At 40.3% G+C, this 15,295-nt stretch overlaps 1 protein-coding gene across 9 annotated transcripts in view; it reads left to right on the forward strand.

The window, feature by feature from the left end:
- ATP2C1 (ATPase secretory pathway Ca2+ transporting 1) overlaps positions 1-15,295 on the forward strand; it is a 62,895-nt gene that overhangs the window by 13,432 nt on the left and 34,168 nt on the right. The window contains exons 1-2 of one of the 9 annotated variants that reach the window (XM_041714491.2): positions 3,854-3,995; positions 4,515-4,761. The exons of 2 other annotated variants lie outside the window; for them this stretch is intronic. Coding sequence is in view for 5 of the 7 variants with exons in the window: in XM_030265065.4 (XP_030120925.1) it covers positions 4,678-4,683 (6 nt within the window). In the remaining 2 variants the exon portion in view is untranslated. Of the gene's footprint in view, positions 1-3,853; positions 3,996-4,256; positions 4,433-4,458; positions 4,762-15,295 lie in introns of those variants that run through there. 6 more of the 9 variants (XM_030265065.4, XM_072925787.1, XM_030265067.4 and 3 more) reach the window with 6 other exon arrangements.

Consider the following 15,295-nt stretch of genomic DNA (forward strand, 5'->3'; position numbering starts at 1 on the left):
GCTTTGTCCATATTAAAATATTAGCAGTGATATGGCTCAGAAAAACATCTCTTGCTATAATGTATAAATAAATTCCTATGAGATTTAACAAAATTTGTAATAGATTTCAGTAGCATTACTCAACAGTGACAAACTTTAAACAAATGCATCTTGAGAAGGATACTATAAAACAGTATTTTAAGAATCTGGAAGCTCACTTCAGAGCAACAAGTATTTCAAATGCTTCATGGTCTAAAAAGTAGCTTCAACAAAATTCTGTGTAATAAATCTCTAATCAGAGAACCATGCAGTTATAGGTATCCTTATTATGTTTAAAATACATTTTGCTGCTTTTGGTAGTGCTGTAGCATGTGGGAGCCATTGAGATGAAGCTGAATTCATCAAGATCCCAAAGACTAAACCAAACTTGAAGTTCAGCTTGCATATAAACAAAATGCAGGTTGGTTAAGGCCTATCTTTTTAATGCCATTAGAGTGAAGTCTCCCTTTTTTGCTTCCAAGTGATTGATAGTACTTCTTGGAATGTAATGTATTTACTACTTTTAATATTTCCAAGCTTTACAGAGGCCTTTAATTCTTCTGAAGAAATCGAAAGGCAGCTAAAACCAGCATCTGGGTTGCTTCTAGATTCATACAGAAATTATGTATGCTTTTTTACAGCTGCTTGTTATAAAACCCAACAAGTAATCAAAACCTAGAGAACCAGTTCTGTTTATCAAATCATTAGTTTTTAGTCCTGAAAGCCTAAGGGAGAAGAGAATGTACTGAATGCAGGAGTACCTGTTCATGCACCCCATACCTGACATGAATCAGATCCCACATGAATTCAGGTGTGGGTCAGTTTGAGATTGTGTGTCTGAAATAATCTAGAGGCTGCCTGTTGCTGACAGCCACTTACAGAAGGCAAAGTCTGACTTGGCCATGGATAGGAGGTAAATGATGATCATTTCATGGGGAAATGACAGGGAGGGGATGGGGTGGTGGTGGTGGTTGGCTGGCAGGAGCCCTTTTTTGTTGGCGCAGAACACTAAGGTGGTGCCGTGTGGCACTGAAACCTGGTAACACAGCAAGAGAAGGAGAGCGCCTGGGGCAGAGGACTGCTTAAGTTGCCATTGAACACTCATGAAACTCTGCTCTCCTGAATGTAAACCTATTTCCAGAAGGTTTACTTGCATTTATGAAGTATTTTCATGACTATGAACTAGAAAGAGAAAATGTTATCAAGCACCAGTGTTCATTCTTTCCCCCTCCAAACCTATCAGTATTGCATATCCTTTCAGGTATTGCATATTTAATCAATACTGCATATCCAGTCTATTTTTTTAAAAGAAATTCTAACTGTAACATTTAAGGACTGTTTGTGTACATTTTTTCTGGTTTGTATATGTATTTTCACTGGAATTATTCTGTTTGGGCTAGACATGTTTGCTCACTGGAAGTTCAGAGGAGCATTTCATCGCAAGATTTTTTTAAAGATTAAAAGAAGTAAACCAAATATTATTGTAGTTTGTGAGTACAACTGGCTATGTTAGGTTACTGAAAATCAAGCCTTTTTTTAATTTCAGACTTATCTCTACAATCATATTTTAATAATGAGCTTTGGTTTGCCAAATAATGCCTTTGCAAACACTTTAATGAGGCTTTCTGAAGATATTAAGGCTGTCCTAATACTCTTGTGAATCAAGCTCACGGTAAGGATGGGATTTTTGAAGAAACAACATTTACCAGCAGATGTTAATAAAATACTTTGAGCATTTTTTATTAAACAGCCACTGTTTGCGTGTGTGGAATACGGCAGAAACTGTAAAATCATTTTCAAGGATGGATATAGTCCTTGTATAATGCTGAAGTGGCACTTCCCAGCTGCCTGGCAGCATCACAGGCTGTAATATTGGTAGATGTACATAATGTGACAGAGATTAAGCCTCAAAGACAAAACTTTTTTAGTTGTTGCTATAGAGTAGGACTTGCTTTTGACTTCTTTTCATGTGAGATATGAGAACACAGAATGCTTCTTGGTATGCAGACTCTGCCACAGATATTTAGCTCTTAACTGTGAACAATCTAAGTAATGTTCAGGAACTCCCACTTTTCACAATGTAAAGAAGTCCACACATGTTGTGGATGTAAACAGTATTAGGACTTACAGGTTTTGGTTTTTTCTCCATGAAAGATTTACCTAAGTTTTTAATATTTAATGATAGCATATGATATTGAAAGCAAGACCTACCTGTTTTAACAAAGTAACTAAATGTTTTTCTTGTTGGGTGCATCAGTTTTGTGTTGAAATTGTGGCATTATAACTGTGAGTGTGTCATGAGTGGGGTGGAAGGGTTTTTAGTTTGCTTATATACAAATTAACAGAAGTGCTGTCTTGGAGGTCACTGCTACTTGTAGTGGGATACTTCATGGAGTAACCATGGAGATACTCAAGTAAAATGGCAAATACATGGGGCAGGTCAGAAATGATGTACTAGGTAATTCCAAACTATTAACCTGCTGTTGTCATCTTAATTCCCTGAATGCAAATATCTGGAGACTTTACTTTAGGGCAACACTTCTAACTCTTCTTACTTCTCAAAATATATTGTCAAATCTATATTACATTAGTACTCAAAGTTACCTTCAAAAGCTTCAGAAGAAGGAAGGATGCTCTCTAGCTTCAAGGTTCATGCTATTATGGTTTGTGAGATTCATTTGAAATGCTAAAATTCAGTTCTGTTAAATGTTGCTTATGAACTGACAAAGTCTGAGTTTGGTTTCTTCTGCTGCTTAAGAAAAACCAAGTCAAGGTGACAGGTTGTTAATCATGAGATGTCAATGCAAGTGCTTTTTTCAGACCATATTGTCACTGCTCCTTTAGAAATGTGGTGTAAAGCCTACAATTAGCATGTCTTCATTAGATTTTGACCTTGAAAGTTGAAAGTTATTTTGTTCTTACTGGTAGTGTACATCATACCTTAAATTAAAATGAATCTCAGTGGAAGTTACTTTTACTTAAAAACTTCCCCAGCCGAAGAGGTCAACATTGCAACTATAGTTTCAAATTATGAACATAACTGAGTTGATAAAGCATTTTCCCCCCTAGAATTCAACTAGTTGGAGGTTGGAGGTTCCATAATTGGTAGGTAAAACCTACCTTTAAAATAGTTACCTGATGTGCTTCAAGATTTCTTTATTGAGTTGATTTTTTTTTTCTGCTAACATTTACATTATATATTTTGCTAACATATGATAATGCGGTGGCACAAAACCAACCAGGGCTGCCAGCCTAGTCTGGCTGTACTGTAACTCTTAATAGGAGCCACCTATGACCTTAAGATGATTCTGGGGAAATTCTCATAAGGAAGGTGGGGGAGTCACCGTCTCTGGAAGTGTTCAGGAGGGGTCTGGATTTGGCACTGAGCGTTATGGTTTAGTGGTTTAGGGGTCTCAGTAGCTGTGCTGGGGGCAGAGCTGGACTGAATAATCTTAAAGGCCTTTCCTTTCCAGCCTTGATGGTTCTGATTCTGCTCCGTGTGCGTGACCTCGGTTCACATGGGAGGGCAGCAGTGCAGCGCTCTGAGGCGAGCGGGAATGCCGGGGTTGTTTTCCCACGCCGGGAGGGCCGGGTTTGGCCGAAGGCTCGGGCCGGGCCCCTCAGCGCAGCGCGGCGCTCCCCGCTCCGGATCCGCGTTCTCGCGGCACCGTGCGCTGCTGCCCGCGCGGGGGGCGAGGTGGGCACGGGGCGGGCGCCTCCATGTCTCCCTGCAGCGGCTGGGCGTTCACACGCGTTCATTTTCAACCGCGGCGCGGCTCGGCTCCCGCAGCCTGCGGAGCTGCCCGGCGCTGCGGACGAGGCCGCTCCGCCGTGCCCGGCACCGCGCGGCTGCCAGCGGGAGCGGGCGTGTGTGGGCTCCGCCCGCCCTTCCGCCGCGGCGCCCCGCCCCGTCCGCCGCCTCTGCCCGCGGAAGTGAGCGGAGCGGGGATGCGGCCGCGCCGCCCCGGCACGCCGAGGTGAGAGGTGCGGCCGAGCGCCGGGGCCGGGCGGGCACCGTGCCGGAGCTGCTGCTTGCGCCTCCGTGCGCCGCCGCAGCCGCCTGCCCGCGCTGCCCCGCGGCCTGCGCTACGGTGCGGGCGGGGCCGGGCGGCCGAGGGGCTGCGGGCGGGGGTCGCTTCGGGCAGGCAGCGCTTCCCTTCGCCGCTCCCCTGCCTCCCGCCTGGCGCCGAGGATGTGGGGTGCGGGCAGAGCGGGGAAGGGGGGGTGACTTGGGGTGAGGGTTTATTTTTAGGAGCGAACGCCCCTCCCCGGGCGGGACGAGGCTGTTGGAGGCGCTGGTGGCGAGGGGGAAGCGGCGGCGCTGCTCCTCCGTGTTGCTGGAGCTGCTGGGCGCTAATCCTAATCCTCATCCTCATCCGCGGTGGTCTCTGACAGCTCTGCGGGCTCCCTAGGTGTGCGTGTGCTGCTCTGCGCTGGGCAGCCTATACGGCTTTTTATTTTCTTTTATTTTTTCAAATATTTTTTTTCTCTTTTAGCGTTGGTTTTTCTTGCAGATGTTGCTGCAGGTGGGGGCAAAGGGAGCACTGTGATTGCCTGGGATCTTGGGGCATTTCTCTCTTCACCTTTCCGCTCCCGCTCCAGCGCTGCTGTTGCTAAAGACTTTTGTAACTATCGACTCAAGTACAATTTCGATGGAAAATGAAGGTAAAGGTCTCATCAGAGTCACTGACTTCATTGGAGCTAAGAGGATTTTTGCATGCAATTTGGTGACAACTCCTTCTGGTGCGTGTGTATGTTTTACCGTTCCAGGGGTTCGCAGGGTTGCTCTCGTGTGCTAATCTTGTGGTAGGGATTTTGATCTGCATTTCAAGGTTTAAGATTTGTAGCATCATCGTTTTTCTTTGTTTGTGCTGCTGCTTGTTGAACTGTCAGACAGATTTTATTCTTTCTTCCTATACAGAGTATCTATGGTGTGTTTTAGTGCTCGTGTGTTTGGAATAGAAATATTTTATTTAGACAGAAGCTTCTTAGCATTAGTTGCTTGGTATTTGCTTCGATTATATGATTCTCTTAAATTTTTATTTCAGGGTGAGATTGAGAAGCATTAGTTGCATTTTTCTTTGAAATATTTTGTGTATTTATATGTTCTTGAAAATTACTTGAATTTGCTCTCTTGGACAGTATTTAATTAAAAAGTGATACTGAAGTTTTGAGTACTGGAAGAAGTTGCTCTATTATGCTTTCCCCTTCTTGTCTCATTTGGAAATTACTTAACCTGCGGAATTATTTCAGTTTTCTCCTGCTGGCCTTCAGTTTATGCTCTGGGAATCTTGAAAGCCCCTTTGCATTGTGACAGTGACTATGAACTTCATTGATTTGTTTTTTTCATTTTGTTTCTCTTTCTGTTTGACTCTATATGTTGAAAATCTCTGAAATTTATTTTTATTGCTATATGTATAAGAAAAGAAGCATTGATACCCCCCCTTATGTCATCACTATTCTCTGAAAATGGGTGGGGGTTTAGGTGGCTACTGGATTTGCTTTGCTACAGGTTGTTACATGGCACGTTAGGTGCTCCTTTTTCTGTCAACCCTGTCTGAAAAGAGTAGTGGTTTTTTTAATTGTTTGATTTGAATGAAGAGCTGAATTGAGATTGAGGGATAGACCTATGCTATTTTTTATTATTGAATATTTTTCTGTTTTAAAATATGGTTGTTGTGGATTACTGGTAGTTGTAAAGTCCAGCCCATGTTGAAAACTATGTATGTAAGTTGCTATCATCTGACATTTCAGAACTTTCTTCTAACTTTAAAATCATATTAGAATATTTTAAATTCTACTGATCATGGCCTCATGATCAGCTGGATATTTGTAAAGAAGAGTGTGGACCTTCTTTGGTAGCAGGAATTTTGAAGTGCACGGAGCACCTCTAACAATATTGGTCTTCCTTTATAGGGAGGGGCTGGATAGCTGACAGAAGTGGGGTCCTTCCTTTGCATTGCAGTCACTGTTGCAAGTAAAAGGGTTTTGAATGGGCAACGCCCAGGAGCAGGGGAGGCAAGCAGAGATAGTACCACTGAATACAATTACAGTTAAGGGAAAAAAAGTATGTGTGTGCCAAATGGCAGAAAGATTTATACTACTTTACAGTTCTGCTACCAAATAAATAGTGTATCATAGATTGAGTGTACAGTTGAGTTTTGTGTGATAGTGTGGCTCTGTTCTATTCTTCCAAATGCACAAAGAGGGCATTTCTTATGGAATAAATTAAGTATGCATAACAATTAGTAATATTTGTATGATACAAATAATATTAAAAAAGCTTTGGCTAGGAGAAAATACTTTAGAATATGATCAGAGGCATATTTCAAAGGCAGAAATAAAGGCTGTGTTTTACTGAAGGCTTTCAAAATGGGGTAGGAGAAAATGATGTATGATAAAAAGACTGAAGTGGTTCTCTGAACACATGCATTACTTCTTGTCCACTATTTCTGCTCCCATATCCCTCCATCTCATAATTAATTGAGTCTCCTGGTGGGCATGGATATTTACAACTGTCTGTTTTGGTGTCCTTGGTATTTCTGAGCCCTTTTTCTATCAGTGTGACATTTCGAGGCAGCTAGACACCAAGAGCTTTCGTATTGGAACTTCTCAGCACTCTTGATGTTCCTTATTGTATTTTTTCCTGGCTACAGCTGAATAATCTTTGTAATCTTATATAACAAATATTGCATTTGGAATATTTTTAAGCTTTTTATTTTCCTCAAGTATGTGTTTGGAAAGTCTCTTAGGTTTGGGTATCGAGCAAGAGATGGCAGATTGTGGGGTTTTTTTCCAAAAATATTCAAGATGGGGAAGTGATGATATGGTTAGAAAAAGTGATGTTTTTTGGTGTTAATTCAGTACTCATAAGCAGTATAACATGTTTATGTCCAGGTTAATTAATGTTTGTCTCAAGACTTTGTGGTTCCTGTTTCTTGTGTTGGGTTGATTGAACTTCCGCAAAAGTTCATGTTTCTCATGGTAATGGGGAAGAGAGAATTTCCCATCATAGGAAGATCATAAACCTGTGATTTAGAGGAATGATGTTTGTATTTCCATTTGGAAAGAGTGAATTTTGTGACTTCTTTCCATAAGAGGAGCTTCTTCTTAAACTGTAGGCAGTTAAGGAAATCTTGCATAGACAAAACGTAGTTTTGTAAATTTTGGATCTCTCCATTGATACCTCTGGGCCATTTAAAGTAATTTTTTGTAATGTAGTCTTAAATTTTTTTCTTCCTCTTATCAACATCTTTTAGATTGTGATTTAGGTTGTTCGTTTAAATCAGGATTTACCTTGTGGAAGTCCACCTTTTAGTAGAAAAATAACAGGTTTCACAGACTTTGAGCTTCTTTGAGATCAGACAATGACCACAAATATGAATTTTTAAATAGGAATCCTGTTTTGTTTTCAAGGTCTTTAGGTAGGATTTATTTTGATATCATTAAGACCAGAATGGAAGAGGTCAAAGCAACATTTTCCTGCAAAAAAGATTTTCCCAAAATCTTTTGGGTTGGTACAAAAATTCAGACCAGGCTTGCTGAAATGTAATAAATGTAATGTAATAATGTAATGTAATAAAACATTCTGTGGTGATTCAGAAATCCTCCTTAAGCCTTATTGTTTTGAGTCCTAGTTAATTTTAGCTAATCTTCAAAGATGATGGTTAACTTCAGCCTATGGTCCATTGTAATTTCAGGATAATTTTGATGATTGGATGCATAGGGAGATGTAGGTGAAGACTGTTTTATTTCTTAGAAAAAGGTACTTCATAAAATCCTAACAGATTAATAATTTTTGTTTGTTTTATGCTTGAAGCACAGTTGAATTTCCTAGTGAGTTTCATGGGTGGTGGTTTTTGGTTTTGGTAGGTTTTTTAAATGACAAAAATGGATTTAGTTGCTAAGCTATCAAACTGAAGATCAGTGAACAGATTTTGGGTTTTGGGGGCAGTGAATTTTAGCACCCTGGACTGGCTCATCATGGATTAGGCAGCTGTAAGTACTAACAAAGGGGTGGAGCATGTGTACATGCAACAGCCGAGGGGGAAGGGATGCCTGCGGCAGCAGTGGCTTGAAAACAAATTGAATGGTTCTAGAGTGGCATCATTAGTTCTTCATTTGGTAATATCCAAAATAATCAGATTGAAATTTGCAATGAAAAATGCTGGAGCTTGTCAAAAGGACTTTGTGTTACCACAGCAGTTCAGGTTCCTTTTGGAATGTAGATGATTTCTGAACAAATTAGTAGATGAAACAAGAAATTTGATATTCATTGATTAGAGTTTTTTGCCATCTACAGCTTGTAGAAAGCTAGAAACTAATACTTTACACTTACGTTGGCAGAAGCTACATCTTTTGAACTTGGAGGTTAAGGTGAGAGAGGAGAATTTTTCTTTCTTTTTTAAAAGAAAAAGTGGAAGTTTTCGCTCAAGACCAATTCTATTCCTATATTTAAACACTACTTCAATTACTTAAATAACTGCTAATTTAATATATCTTAGAATCTAATATGCATTAGAAACATGTATTTCCTTTTTAAATGAGCAGTCAGAGTCATCTTTTAGTCTGTTTGGTTGATGGAGCATTAGATAGTTTTAGCCTTTTCTTTCCCCTTTTTTCCTGATGCAGGTAACTTGGAAATCTATAATAACCTATAAGTGATTTAACATGGTGTCATTTTGAGTTCAGATGTTGCAGAATGTATGTTTATCTATTTTGCTCCCTTTGTAACTTCTTTACTTGGAGAGTCTATGGTGTAATTGCATGGGTGAGGCAGGATGAGCATTGCTGTAAGGAAAAATGCAGACAAAATTCAACAAAAGAGAAACAAACATTTTTTCTTGTGAAGAATGACAAACATGCAGGGATTTTGAGCATCTTGGTGTGCTCTTCTGTAGGACTGAATAAAAGGGTCTCCTTATAGTTGAAAAAATATCCTGCTTCTGAGTTGTGTTTCTGTGCTAGTGGTGTGTTGACTGTCATGGTTGTTGAGTTTGTCTGGCTTGCAGGATTGGCAGAAGGTTAGTCCAGCCCTTCCTTCCACTTGTCCTTGTTGGGCAGCTTTCTGTTGAGTTGGAAAATTGAATGGGTTCTTCTGGTAATGTTGAAAAAGGTGAGGGAAAGAGGAGTGAGACCTGTTAACTTGACTCAGTTCCTGATGTAACCCTGGCTTCCATTCAGTATCAATTCACCCACAGACCATGGTAGAATTTTGCAAGAGTGGCATAAGTTAATAAATAGATTTTTAGTTTTGAGATCTGCTTTTGATCTGGTGAAAGAGTTCAGATGATACCTAATTGACATTGGGTGATAAAATTGACATTTGCAGTGTGGTTTGTAGAAGCTAGAAGGAATGATAAAGTTTCAATGCAGAGAAGAGAGGTGAAAAAAATGCAGTAATCAAGGTATAAATTAGGGACAAGCATCTGTTTCTAGTTATTTGTTTTGTAAACATTCTGCTCCGAACAATTAGAAAGAACAAAATGGATAATGGGTTAGCAGATGCCATCTACAGAATCTTCTACAAAGGCTTTTAAAATATTTTTAGATCATGAATTTTCTGCAGCACTTTTTCCTGCATACATAATTCACCAAAAAAGAAGCATGGTTAATACAGTGTTGCTGCTTTCTTGATACTAATCATAAGAAAATTTATTACCATAAGTAGAGTAATTATGCAGTGAGTTATGTTTGCATTTAAATTGACACTGACACTAGCTTGGTCCTGAGAACTGTTGTAAGCAGTAAATTCAGTAATTTTTTACTTAGAAATTTATTTTGTTGCATTATGAAGAGAGTGCATAGCTGTCAAAGATATAATCAACTACGGGGTCTTGAAGCTTCATTGTTTTAAACAAATACTGAGAGAATATTTGTAGTGCTGTTTTTGCTCAATTCCAGTTTATGGCAAATAAATTCTGCATGCCATGGATACATTAGCAGCATATCACAGGGTGATAAAGTTCTTCATTTTAGTGTTTGCCATTCAAGTGCTATCCTTGATTCAGAGAAGCTCAGCACTTCAGAGTGTTATGAGATACAAGCAGGCTGTTGGAGAGCAGCCATATGATCTTATTTCTAAGCTTAAATGTTCTCTTCTAGAAAGTTAGTGACTCTGGCAAGATAAATGACTGATACTTAGACCCAAGGTTTTTTGGCCTTTAACTTCTAAAGGGCTTCCTATGAATTAGGATTTAAGCTGAAGCAGGAACTATTTAGAGTCAAATGAGGTATGGCCAGCAGGGTTCTCTTCCTTGGCTGGTGAGTTTCTGAACTGATAAGCTTTGCTTTCATCGTGGCACTAGCATTAATTTGATAATTTTATTATGTTCTTAGGATTGTTTATATTTTTGTTCTTTTGGTTAATAAGTAATGACAAATGTAAGAAATGTCCAGGCAGACTTTAGCAGTGTTCAAGGAGTTTTTTGAGCAGGAAGATTGAAAGCTGAGTATTTTGGCCAGCCAGCTATAGATAGGTCTGATGTGTTTGTCAATGGCTTCGTGGAAAAGCTGATGCCATCTCCAGGCTTTCAACAATGAGGCTTTAAACTCATTATAGTACATCCTCCAGAGTATGCATAGATGCTCTAGATAGTAAATCTTTTGTAGAAATGAGGTAGAAAATGTGTTTGGCATTCTTAAGTTTCCCCTGTATTTTACATTAAATAATCTAAAGAAAGATAAAGTGGTATTGGAGGTTTAGCTGGATCTTTTTTGCCTTTACTTTGACAGTCAAGAGCCCTGCAGTCAGGTTAAGATATGATTATTTTTGTGAAATGTTTTCTCTAGCTAGAGGGTGGGCAGTTGTCACTCACAAGATTTGCAAAATAACCACACGGTGTATACTAGGATTACAGTAAACTGCCCATCTTTACTCTTTGCTGGTAGCCTCAGTTGAACTAAATGTCCTACTTTGTTCTTTAAATTAAAGAAGACATGGGGAAACATCCTGAAAGAGTAAAATATATTCCAGTTGTGGAGATATGTTTCTCAGAGAGTGTTCTTGGAAAGTACTTTTAGGACTTGAAAATAGTTCTTGAGACTATTGTAGAGTTAATAAATTGCATGATAAATGGATCATCTTAGTCTTTATTACACTGCCTGAAGTAGATGGGGCTGGGGAAAGGTCACTTAAATATTTTATGACTTTTAAGGTAGGACAAATGTTGAGATTTAAAATGGCCAGTGCCAGTATTTGATTTATGTTTCTTATTTGATCAGAAATGCCAAAATTGTGTATCAAAGAGTATGGCTCTTCATTATGATTGTTTTGTGGCCATAGTGAAAGTCCTAAGCACTGCTGAAGTGGTACTGGAATATGAGGCAGGGGTTTCTTTAGGCTTGCAGAGCAGCTTAGCAGGTTGTTCTCATAATTTGGGTGTTTATATTTCTTTGGTTAATGGGTGGTGTCTTGCCCTTTTTCTATAAAGTATTATGAAATGACACACAATGCAAGGGGCTGACACTATGACCTCCCAGGATAAAATTACTCTACAAGGAGAACTCATTTATGCAAATTAGTGGTTTTTTTTTCCTTCTGGCTTTTTTAGAGTCAGAACTTTCTGTGTGAACTTCCTTTGATGTGGGGGCTCCTGGTTAATGTTTTAACTAAAATACTATTGAATAGGAACAATTTTTTTTTTTACTGTTAGAATACAGGATTGCTGCAGCTATTTCCCCAGAAGTGAAAAATCATCACACTTTTCCAGAGGAGTACATTCAAAAAAAACCAGTAGACAGTAACTTCAAAGCCTTCAAAAAGTATTTCTTTTTTTGAGCAAACAGTGCCTGGTAGAAAACAAGAGGCTCATTAGTTTGCAGACTTCAATCTTCCGTGGGGTGGGAAGGGACAGCTCTTTGCAGTGACAAGCAAAGTACTCTTTTTGCAAATTGGTCGTGGGTGTTTGTGTTGAATAAGTGTTGGCCCTTCTTGTTCTAAAAGCCTTATTTCCCACAGAGGTGTGTGTCAGGGTTTAATTCTCTCTGACTAGGTTCTTTTAGATAACCCACATAAAGAGGGTGCAACACTGAATATTAGGGCAACAAAACTGGTGAAGTTCTGAAGCACAAGTCAGACCTTCAGCAGGTGAGGAAGCAGCTGAGGGAGCTGCGGTTTAGTCTGGAGAAAAGGAGGAGGAGGAGGGGAGACCTTATTGTCCTCTAGAACTGCCCGAAAGGACGGTGTAGCCAGGTGTGGGTTGGTCTCTTCTCTCAGGCAGCTCAGGACAGGGCAAGAGGACATATCCTCAAGTTGTGCCTGGGGGTGGTTTAGCTTGGTCATTAGGAGGAATTTCTCCACAGAAAGGGTGATTAGACACTGGAATGGACTGTCCAAGGGAGATGGTGGAGTCATGGTCCATGGAGGTGTTTAAGGAAGGACTGGGCGTGGCACTCTGTGCCATCATCTAGTCGCCTTGGTGGTATTTGGTCGTAGGTTGGGCCCTGATCTCAGAGGTCTTTTCCAGCCTAACTGATTCTGTGATATCAAATGTGTGTGTTTGAAGATACTTGATGTTGTGGGTTTTCTGATTTTTAGCAGGACACATGCATATTATGTTTTCAGTATATTTTATAAGTACAGTTTGTAATTAGCAAAATGCAGACATTTCAATTCACAGTTCAATCACAATACCAATGTGATTCCCATTTCCTGTCTCTAGAATATTTGCACCATTGTCATGCTGGGCATCCCTCATCACCAAAAAGGATCATGTAGGTTGAGACCCCATATGGTGCTCCTGAAATTTTGTCAGTGGTTCAGTGCATGTGGTCACTAAGCAGCGTGAGTCTGACCAGCATGGGGGGGATGCAAACTCAGACATTAGCATTCTTTTGATGAAACTGGGGAGAAACATTCACACCACCAGTTGATCCACTCAGCTGACTGAGGTGTTTATCCAAAGCAAAGGCCACCCTCCTGTCCCGCAATTAAGGTCAAGTCAGCCTCTTTGCAACAGCAGTGGTTTGTCACACCCTGTGTTATTTCCTGAGCTTCGTGGGTGCTTCACCCTCGCTCATCTCCTACAAGCCTTCTGTTACAGGGCTTTTTGGTCAGTCACTGTACTTGAATATTTATACTATCTGAATTTACAGGAGTTTGATGCTCATTTGAGAAGTTGCTAGTCAATCACAATTGGTTTCATGATTTAATCCCATGTAAGGTACAAACAACTATGTCAGTGCAGTCTGTAAAGATAAAGCCTTTCTCAATATTACTTCCAATTTTATGCACATAATTAAAATATATATAAATTAGTTCACAAGCCAAGAATAAGACAGTAAAAATCAGAGTTTACTTAAGGTAAATTTGTAGCATGACTGCATTTATAGTTTGTGAACTTGATTGCACTGGGTGTTATTTATTTTATTAAGTCTCTATTTGCCACACTCAGCTGCTTCTGCCTGCTTCTTCTGCTAGCATAACTGGTTAATTTCTCTAGAGATTTAATTCCTGTTAAAATCTGGTGGAATCTCACAGATAAAATTGAATCATAGTCACAACCATGTTGAGTATTGCTGGTTTCAGAATGGTCTGAGGGTTCTTTGTGTGCTCCTGTCTGCCTTACCTCCACTTCTGGAATCCTGCTATTGCTTCAGGGATTTGCTTCTGGCTGTACAGTTGGTCTAGGATTTACTGTAACTATTAAGTGTTCCTAATGCAGTTTTTTGTGTGTGTGTTTGGCTTATTGTGTCTTGTCATCATTTGGCCATGGTTCTGTGGCTGGGACTTGTATTGAGGTTCCAGAAGCACTTTGCTTTCTAAACAAAAAGGGGAGGGAAAGATGGCATAGACATCTAGTGAGATAGGTATTTTTAAGGGCATTGTTAGCTAGTGACTCTGTGGGATCACAGTTGTGATGCTGAGCAATGATCTATTGAAATAGAGAGCTTGATGATGCTTAAGATAGCTAAGATAGTTCTGCTTTAAAGAAGACCGTTAAAAATGTGCATTTCCAAAACCTCTAGCCACAGTGTCCAAATCAGCAGGAGAGGATTTTGCAATGTTTCTCCATGTCTGATGGAACTGACAGAAAAAAAAAGATTACTTCCATTCTGGGTAGTCTTCTCCATAAAAATGCCTTTTGCAGCCAAGAGTCTTTGCCTAGTGGAAACTGTGCCCAAAGTCTGCGTGCATCCACAGGGAGAGTCAGACCTCTGTGCCTACTGACATCTAGGTGATCTCTAGTTCTGTGTGTTTTCAGGATTCCAGACAGTGCAGAAGAGGTAAGCACTTGGTATTTAAGTATCTTACTCTATGCATGGGTGTCTGTGTTGACCCTGTGCACCTATTATCCACGCTCTGAATTGTACAGACTTGGAGAAGAACATGCTTGTTAGGATCTTGTTAGGAGCTTTTTAAAACTTTCACACACAGCTTGATCATATAGAAAGTTCAGGAAATGGAAACTTGTATGTTTCAGTCTGGTGTTCAGTGAAATACCTTTTATTATGTTGAATGCTACTGTTTTTTTCAGTGTGGGGAAGGCAGATAAAAAGTGAAAACTAATTCTTATGGTGGGTGAGTGTCCTAGTTTAGGGCAAATTTGGGGAAAACCCTCTGAAAGGAGCCCCCAGGAAATAAACCCCCACGGCCCCTCCCCACCCACCTGGTTCAGGGAAAAATTTCCTCTGAGAGAGAAGTGGAAAAGAACCTGTTTATTCAATGAACAAAGCACTCCCCAGCACCAAAACAATTAACAACACCAGATGACAACAAAAATCTTTCACCCCTCTGAAGAGATGAACAAATCCAGAAAGTCTCTCCTGGGAGTGGTCGCCCGGGTCTGGACGCTGGGGATTGCTCTGGGCACTGGGGCTGGCTGCTGCAGATCACAAAGCGCAGGCTCCTGGTGTTCCTTGGTGTTTCCCAGATCCCAGTCCAGAGCAGGTTGGATGGTATTCAGGAAGAGGAAAGGAAAAAGCAACAGTCCAGGGAAAGAATTGGACTGCTTAGCTAACCTAACTAGGAAGCAAGCAAAGCAAGAAAGCAGGCAAAGCAAGCAAGCCAAGCAAGCAAGCAAAAGCAAAGCCAGCCAGCCAGCCCTAGCCTTTTCTAGACAGCAGACCATGGGGGGAGGTGAACCAGATGATAACAAGGCAAAACAAACCTTCACTTTCAGAGTCAGTTCTGAAAGCACAGAACATAATATCAAACGTAAACAGAACACACAATTGGAGATACAAACACCATAACATCACCCTAGGACAGTGAGGAAGTCCTTTGTCTTTTGGGATCCCAGTAAAGAAAGGCATGAAAAGCAGATGACTACAAATA

The sequence above is a fragment of the Taeniopygia guttata genome, chromosome 2, assembly GCF_048771995.1.
Source record: "Taeniopygia guttata chromosome 2, bTaeGut7.mat, whole genome shotgun sequence".
In the NCBI taxonomy this organism is placed as follows: domain Eukaryota; kingdom Metazoa; phylum Chordata; class Aves; order Passeriformes; family Estrildidae; genus Taeniopygia; species Taeniopygia guttata.